The following is a 7,808-nucleotide window of genomic DNA, read 5'->3' as shown; positions in this document are numbered from 1 at the left end:
TTAGCTCACTGCAAAACCTTTATTTTGAAAAGTATAAGAAAGCTTTCTTTTGAAAGACCAACATCCTTTTATATATTCCTGCTTTAGATCCATAAATTTGCAATTCTCATGCTCTTATTTTGAAGTCTGTTTATACAGTAGATCTGTTTCCTCTTATTCTACTTTTTCCCCAATAACTGCATTTAAAACAAGATACATAATAATTAGTATCGTTATAGAATATGTAAATTATAGAATATGTAAATTATAAAGTCAAAATGAAATTGGTGCTCAAAGCTTGTCGTCTTTAGAGGATCTGAGTTCCTTAACATACCACAGATCTTTTCATTCCACATAAAGTCTTTTTGGTTAAAGCTAGTTTAGCATTAGCTTCCACTAAACAGTGTGTTGCTACAACGCCTTAGCATTAGCAGAACTAATGTTTATGATTAGTGGTGTAGTGTTAGCGTAGCTAACTTTGTAGTTAGCGCTGGTGTAGAAAACAGGTTCCTTCAGGATTAGCTCCTTTAGCTCAGAACAAACACTGTAAAAAGTCAAACACTTTGAACAGATAAATCGTTTTTCAGGTTCTTCATTGTGGCTTTCAGTCGACGTTGCCCATCAAGGGTACCGACTTTCTGGACCCACCTTGGACAGAAATGAGCAGCAGGAGATTTTATGAAGCTCATGTTCCTTCAGGACACCAACAACAGAAACTGTTTAAGACTCTGCAGTCTCACAGGCGTTCCTCTGGGTCCAGGCCCTCTCAGTACCCAAAGGTTTGTTTGATGGCCTGGAGGTAAAAGCGCCTCCAGCCCTCCCTGGTGGTCTCCTCCTCCCCAGCAGGAACTCCTCGGGCCTCCAGCTCCAGCTCCGTCTCGTCTCCTCGGTCTACCAGCTCCAGCCTGATGGTGGCGCAGTGCTCTGATGGAGCAACCAGAGGGTTCAGGCGTTCTGCATGCAGCAGCAGCAACACTTCATGGCATAAAGACTCACCGCTGGGCCAAGTCCTGAAGCGCCACCTCATCTCAATCCTCTGGTCTGGTACCTTCAGAGAGAAACCGTCTGGTTACGCCAACATGGAACAATTTTATGTCCGACGAGGACCGAGACCTCACCAGCTCTGTGAACTCTCCGCTGACGCTGCCGTCAAGAAGAAGGAACTTTCCTCCTCGCCGGGCGTCAACAGTCGCTGCTGAGCGCGTAAACACCTGAACAAACTGGACAGAGCGCAGAGGAGCCGGTCAGATGGAGCTGTGGTTCCCACATCTGTCCTCACGGGTCAGAACCCGTTCTGCAGAACTTGATGGCATTCTGAGGGACAGATCTAAGACATGCACGCTGTCGGCCAGTAGTGGGCACTCTTCTGCTGATAATTTATTTTTAGAGTGCTCTAGCATTTTGGCTAACTTTGAAATCGTCTAGTGATCTCAGAATCTGGCCATGTTAGTGTTGGTGTAGTACTTTAGCGTTAGCTTTCACTAAATTCATGTTGGTAGCCCTCAGAGGCAGTCCAAGGATTTCTGGTTCCCTGGGCAAACAGCCCCACCGGCACTGGGATGGCGTAGCGCTGTAGGGTTAGCTCAGCTAACATTTTAGTTAGCATCGGACACCACTGTCAGCCTTTGTGAGCTGAAGCCTTGTGATTCCTTAGCTGGGACCGTTTTGGTCGGTACCTCCTGGTTGATGAAGGTCCTGTAGAGTTCATCAGCAGAGGTCTGGAACGTTTCCCTCAGGCTGAAGCTGCAGGTCTGGATGCGAACACCTGTGGGACAGGTAGCCGGGCTGGACGAGCGCTTAGCGTCTGAGCTAACCTGAGGACGACATGGAGACGATGTTCAGGTCCAGTCAGAATCAGCTGGGTCGGGACAACAGGTGGACTGTACCTGAGTTTTACTGGTTTTGACCTGGTTTTTCTTGCTCGCCACAGGTGTGGATGGTTTCTGCCCGTCAGCAGTGGGAAGGATCATCCCCTGACTGAAATCTGAGAGGTTAAAGGTCACCTTTGCTGTGACGTTCATTATTCCTGCCTAAATACCTGGTGGTGACTGTCAGTGGACAGCAGACCTGATTTAAGGTCACGGACGTACTGGCCCAGAACCCTGCGGACCTCCTTCCCACCAGACCTCTTCATCAGGTCCAGCAGCGGGGTGCTGGGCTGGTCCTTACACAGACACACCGAGATCTGGACCGAACGGAGCAACTCAACATCAACAAGGCAGCTGGACGAGTGCAAGGTTGAAGGTCAACTGACTCACATCAAGGTCGTCTTCATCGTTCTCATCGGACAGGTTGGGGACGTCAATGGTCCCTCGGTACTTCAGTCCACTGCAGGACGTCCCTGGAATGAATGACATCATCAGTGTCGCCCTATCAGGAGCCTCAGTGGTGTTGCATCATCAGTGACATCACAGACCTAACCAGTTGGCCCTCAGTTGGAACTCATAGAAGAAGAAGAGTTTTCCTTTGCGGTTGTTGATGGACGCCTCTCCGTCCAGCCTGCTGACCTCTGTGACCTCGCAGACGCCCTCTGACCCCTCCACCCGGACGCCCAGCAGCAGCTGACGGAGGCGGTCCGAAGACCAGGCCGTGACGTCTCGCTCCGTCCTGACAGGGAAGACGGGAACAGGGTGAGCGAACTGGCTCCGCCCACCTCTGGCATCACAGCGTTTAAAAATATCTGCACATGTGCCGAGCTGCCAGGTCTCATAACTCTGCCACCCTAAAATAACCCTCCAGATTTACCCCTCGGGTCATTCTGGAGGGTTCTGCTTCTGTCTGAGCGTAACCATGGAAACCAACATGGAGACCACTTTGACAGCTTCTGCCTTCAGGTCCAGGATTTGTCTTCATATTAGCATTTAGAAACTTTCACACAACTTTAAAGGTGAAAACATTTAAACTCTCTAAAGCTAGAATTCCAAAATAAAAGCCTCAGTGTTCAATGTTTCACTGACCAGTGCCAGTTGTTGACGTTGGTGGCGTCAGCTCTTTCCTCAACGATCCACCGAGGGTCTCCTTCCCCCCACTTGGCCATCGATGATGGATAAACTCCGGACCGGATCGATCCAGAGGACCAGAACTGGACTGGGAGTCCCTCAGTCTGAGGTTTGACCCACAGCAGCTGAAACCTGAGCTGCTGCTCGCCACACAGACTTTCAAAATAAAACCACATACAGGTTGACAAAGCAAAAGCAGCTTTGATCGTTCATACAGCACGAGAAAGGAAAAAAAAAACAGTTTTCCAAGTATTTAAATATCAGCCCATCTTAATAACAAAAATATGGAGGCCATAGATTCACAGAGCAACTTCTAAAGCTTTGACAGGCTCAGTTAAGGTCAAAGGTCAGGATTCAGCAATAAGAAAGGAGAAGAAAGTTGAAGAGGAACGATTTGTTCCTGTAGCGCCAATAACATCAAGAAGATTTGTTTCTGTTAAGGAAGGCAGCGTGTATCCACTACAACTCCCAGAAGCCCCCGCGCACCCGGAAGCTGTGACGTCGAATTCCGGAAGAAAGACTGAGGAGCAACGTCAGGTGAACAAGGTAATAACAGCTGATCGATCCTGATCGATAACTGTTTCATATCCAGTGGGTTTTTGTGAAGGTGGTTGTTACGTCATTAAACACCAAGATGACGTCACAGTTCCTGCGGTTTGTCACGGCGGGAAAAACCACTTAGATTGTATCATTTGTTAGCCTGCTAGTATGCTAACAAATCAAAATACAGTCCGTCAGAATAAACTGCTGGCCCTGAACGCATCATCACAGCGTCGGGTCCAGTGTCAGCACCAGAACCGGACCGTGTGTGAGTTAACTGGTCCGGAAAGGGTTCTGTAAGCTCGGTTTGGTTCTGTGTGTCCAGATGATGAAGAGTAAGGCGGACGAGGAAGACTACTGGAACAGCAGCAAGTACAACGCCTTCACTTTCGATGATGCAGATGATGAGCTGAGCGCGGTGAGACCGGAACCAGAACCAGAATCCAAAAGCGCGAGGAGAGGTTCGGGTTTATGGGACAAAAACAGAAACAAAGCTGCTGAAAGTCCAGATCCTCCGGGTCTATGGCAAACCCTCAGTGTATTTAATAGTGTCGACCAACAGTAGAGCTGTGGATTGACAAAATTACACACAGAAATATACAGTGAAATACATATGTGTAATTATTTATATATGTATCATTAAATGATTAAAAACATAACATGCAATAAAAAAATTAAATGTCCTTTAAATAAAAAATTATTGGCAATCCCTGGTTTAGATCAATGGCCTAGTCAAAGTGTAGACCTACTATTACAACTGAGAATCTTTGGCAAGATTTCTCAGATGTTCTCCATCAATCGGAGGTTCTGCTTTTTTACAATAAATAATAATCAGGTTGAATCCAAAAGCATGCTGCACTTTTCAGATTTTTATCTGTTTTTTTTTCTCTTCACAGATTAAAGTTATGAAATGTTAGACTTTTAATCATGATTTTTTCATTTTGACTTCCTTACTGCTCTGCTGAACATCACATTATTTCCTGTTGGTTTTGTTGGCTGAGTTCAGCTGAAGGAGACCAAGAAGGCGGTGAACAGCATCGGCCCCCTGCTGGCCGAAGACGATGAGGAAGACTGGGAGCGGGTCAGCTGGAGCGGAGAACCTGTTGGCAGTAAGTCCGCCTCCCTCCCACCTGTTGGGAGTCCTCCGCTCTGATTGGCTGCTCACCTGTGGCTCCTGTGTGCTCAGGTATATCATGGTCTGTCAAAGAGATGGCGGCGTCCAATCAGAGGGCAGACAAAGAGCCCGCCTTCCCCAAGATCTCCACAGAAACGCCGTCGCTCAGCAAGAGCCAGTCGGGCATTTCTCTGAGTTCTCTGTTCAAAGGTGAGACCCTGATCTGGTCACGTGACCGGGAGGCGGAGCCTACAGGACATCGCGCACAACCAAATCTGTACCAAACAAAAATAGGATTAATCGATGAAGTCGATTTGTCACCCAGCTGGAGTGGTCATGTGACCGACCTCTGCTCTGTTTCCAGGGAAACCAAAAGGAGGAAACCTGCAGACCTTCAACGACGGTGAGTCAGACGAACAAACGAGTCAGTGAGTCACGTAGCGATGCTAACGTTGTTCCGTTTCAGTCCTCGGCGACTCGTCACTTCGCCTCTACACTCCTGAGCTCCGGAAACCCAAATCAGAGTACAAGGTAATCTGATGACAGTGTAATCTGATGAGTGTAATCTGATGACAGTGTAATCTGATGGCAGTGTAATCTGATGGCAGTGTAATCTGATGACAGTGTAATCTGATGGCAGTGTAATCTGATGGCAGTGTAATCTGATGACAGTGTAATCTGATGACAGTTTAATCTGATGGCAGTGTAATCTGATGACAGTCTGCCATCTGGTTTCTGTTGTTTTCCTCTTCATTTCTCTTGATGATGTCACTAGGATCTGGTCAGCGATTGGTCGGCAGAGGAGACGGTTCAGCGGCTGCAGCAGGGGAAGGTAAGTGACCCGGCGGCGTGCGCCCAGCGGGCCGACCAGAACCAGAACCAGAATTCTTCCTGTTTGTGTCTCGCAGGGCGTGACTCTGGAGAAGTTCCGCTCCCTGCAGGACAAACTGCTGCTGCTGGACCTGGCCGTCGCCGCCCACGACGGGAATGCCATCACTGCCGTAAAGTTCCGACTCATCGTCACCGATCCGAAAAACTTTATTCATAACGACCCGAACACATGAAGCTGCTGGTTTTGACTTAATAAAAACATTATTTTGTCAACATCATTGACAAGAAAAAGCAGCAAATATTTCAGAATATAAAAGAAACGACCCAAAATCTTTAACAGAAATTTAAATAAATCAGTTAAATTGGCTAAAGTTAGCTTATTGATGAACATTTAGCTGTTAGCAAAACTCCAAAGTTTATTTAGAGAGCTTTTATATAATCAATATTACATTTATTCATTTGTAGAAAAGTTCAAATAAAATGGAAACAATGTATAATTACAGTCAAAATAATTTCTTACATAGAAAATGATGCAGATTCAGGCTAGCTAATAGCAGCAGGCTAAGTAACGCTATAAAGCTGAACATTTTGCTATTTTTTTTAGTAAAAATATGATTCAGTTTTATAAGGGTATCCACTGGTCATGGATCATAAAAATTATCGTTATCAAAATAAACCAGCTGTGGAAGTAAAATGCTAACATACAGCTAGCCAAGGCTAACAGTTGTGTTTTATGTTAGCATATCTTAATTTGGAGCAATATTTTAGAAAATGTATCTAAATTAAGGCTGACATTCCTGAAGCCAAAAGTTTTCGGTGGGTTAATAGTGAGGCTGAAACGATTAATCGTGATTAATCGTTATTGAAATAATTGTCAGCTGATTTAGTGGTAGAGTGAAAACTTCCTGCCGACTTGTGGAAGTTGTTTGTGTTTGCAGGTTCTGATCTACCTGAAGAGGACGCTGTGTAAAGGTGAGTCTCTCCGTCGGTTCTGCTGCCGCCGGCTGAACGTCACTTTCTCACCGTTTGGGTTTTTCTGCTCAGAGGTTTTATTCCGGGAGCTGGAGTCCAGGCAGACGGCGCTGAGGCACTTCATCCACTACCTGACAGAGAGCCGAGAGCAGAGGCTGCTGCTGGAGCTGCTGAGGTCTGGACTCACCTGGACTCACCTGGATTCTGTTTGTTTGTTTGTATCTCATTTCTTCTTCTTCTGCTCCTCAGGGCGCTGGGCCGGACGGAGGAAGCCGCTGTAAGTCGTCAGCTGTAAAGAGTCGATGCTTCATGGACACTGACCTGCTGCAGGGCGGCCATCTTGGAGGGGTCGACTGCTCTACTCTGTGTTTTCTGTTTGGCAGATAACACATTTAATCGTTCATAACTCAAATCACACAGCTATCATAGCCATGTGTGTAGGGACGTGTTTGTTTTCTTTAAAAGTATTTTTGAATTGGATCAATTCATGGTTCATTATGTTTAAACATTATTAGTCGGGTTAACAGAATAAAATATTAACAGGATATTTTTATTTGATGCATGATAAGCATTTTATAAACCACACATCAAATCATGTTTATGTTTTTAGTAAGATTCTAAACATAGTTAGTGTTGAACAGAAATATCCAGCAGTGCTGAAGCATCTTCTGCTGTTAGCTTAGCCAAGCAGGGAGGATGACCTCTCCAAGATGGCCGCCATATTTCCATTGTGCTCTTTATTTTGTTTATGGTAACGGTAAATGACTGTCTGTCTCCATGGTAACAGCTGCTGCAGTATAAAGACTACAAGAACATAGCAGATGAGAACAAGAGGCGGGACTTCCTGAAGAGCTGCCTCAGGTGAGGAGGGAGGGAATGGACGTATGGAGGAATGATGAGGGATTTGTAGAAGAGAAGTGAAAATGGAAGAAATTATAAATAACTCAGGAAGTGTTTGTTTGTTTATTTGTTTGTTTGTTTACATTGTCATGAGTTTCGTTGGTTTCTAGCCTCCAGTTCGGCGGTGAAGACGGAAATCACGTTCAGGATCACTACACCCTGCTGGAGCGGCAGATCATCATCGAGGTCAGAACCGGGTCAGACTGGTTCTGACTGGTCACCATGATTATTAAACAAGCGCCCCCAAGTGGTCAGATAAATATTAGCAGTTATTCTGTTGCACTGTAAGATTTAAACATCCTGAGGCGAGTGAACCAAACCGTAATCTGATGTTAATCTGATCAGTCTGCTCCCACTCTGCTCCCACTCTGCTCCCACTCTGCTCCCAGTCTGTTCCCAGTCTGCTCCCAGGCTGTTCCCACTCTGCTCCCACTCTGCTCCCAGTCTGTTCCCAGTCTGCTCCCAGGCTGTTC

General features: G+C 46.1%; 2 protein-coding genes across 3 annotated transcripts in view; one reads left to right on the top strand and one right to left on the bottom strand.

The window, feature by feature from the left end:
• Window positions 1–3,373, bottom strand: LOC103153716 (activator of HSP90 ATPase activity 1). Its single transcript, XM_007574745.2, has 9 exons — window positions 2,937–3,373; window positions 2,396–2,586; window positions 2,238–2,320; window positions 2,047–2,164; window positions 1,866–1,963; window positions 1,656–1,793; window positions 1,098–1,199; window positions 976–1,027; window positions 1–903 (listed from the first exon to the last, which is right to left on the bottom strand). Exons 1-9 carry the CDS (start codon window positions 3,152–3,154, stop codon window positions 746–748), a joined length of 1,158 nt encoding a protein of 385 aa, XP_007574807.2. The 5' UTR covers window positions 3,155–3,373; the 3' UTR covers window positions 1–745.
• vipas39 (VPS33B interacting protein, apical-basolateral polarity regulator, spe-39 homolog) overlaps window positions 3,303–7,808 on the top strand; it is a 7,778-nt gene continuing 3,272 nt past the window's right edge. The window contains exons 1-13 of one of the 2 annotated variants that reach the window (XM_007574743.2): window positions 3,303–3,524; window positions 3,844–3,936; window positions 4,525–4,627; window positions 4,705–4,842; window positions 4,997–5,035; window positions 5,099–5,163; window positions 5,408–5,464; window positions 5,541–5,633; window positions 6,402–6,435; window positions 6,508–6,610; window positions 6,685–6,712; window positions 7,223–7,296; window positions 7,446–7,521. In XM_007574743.2, the coding sequence (XP_007574805.1) occupies window positions 3,844–3,936; window positions 4,525–4,627; window positions 4,705–4,842; window positions 4,997–5,035; window positions 5,099–5,163; window positions 5,408–5,464; window positions 5,541–5,633; window positions 6,402–6,435; window positions 6,508–6,610; window positions 6,685–6,712; window positions 7,223–7,296; window positions 7,446–7,521 (903 nt within the window). In that variant the 5' untranslated portion in view covers window positions 3,303–3,524. Of the gene's footprint in view, window positions 3,525–3,544; window positions 3,633–3,843; window positions 3,937–4,524; window positions 4,628–4,704; window positions 4,843–4,996; window positions 5,036–5,098; window positions 5,164–5,407; window positions 5,465–5,540; window positions 5,634–6,401; window positions 6,436–6,507; window positions 6,611–6,684; window positions 6,713–7,222; window positions 7,297–7,445; window positions 7,522–7,808 lie in introns of those variants that run through there. The other variant, XM_016662159.1, reaches the window with a different exon arrangement.

This window comes from Poecilia formosa, unplaced genomic scaffold, assembly GCF_000485575.1.
Source record: "Poecilia formosa unplaced genomic scaffold, Poecilia_formosa-5.1.2 Scaffold360, whole genome shotgun sequence".
NCBI classification, from domain to species: Eukaryota; Metazoa; Chordata; class Actinopteri; order Cyprinodontiformes; family Poeciliidae; genus Poecilia; species Poecilia formosa.
The sequence above is the reverse complement of the archived record's forward strand: the minus strand, read 5'-3'. Positions and strand labels throughout refer to the sequence as shown.

Bases quoted from the DNA above. Each gene is read 5' to 3' on its own strand.
- LOC103153716 (XM_007574745.2), bottom strand. From the start codon at position 3,154: ATGTGGTTTTATTTTGAAAGTCTGTGTGGCGAGCAGCAGCTCAGGTTT. The intron at 2,321-2,395 runs GTCTGTGATGTC...CATTCATTCCAG, and splicing joins ACTGAGGGCCAACTGGTTAG to GGACGTCCTGCAGTGGACTG. The intron at 1,200-1,655 runs GTACCGACCAAA...CGCTCTGTCCAG, and splicing joins GGACCTTCATCAACCAGGAG to TTTGTTCAGGTGTTTACGCG.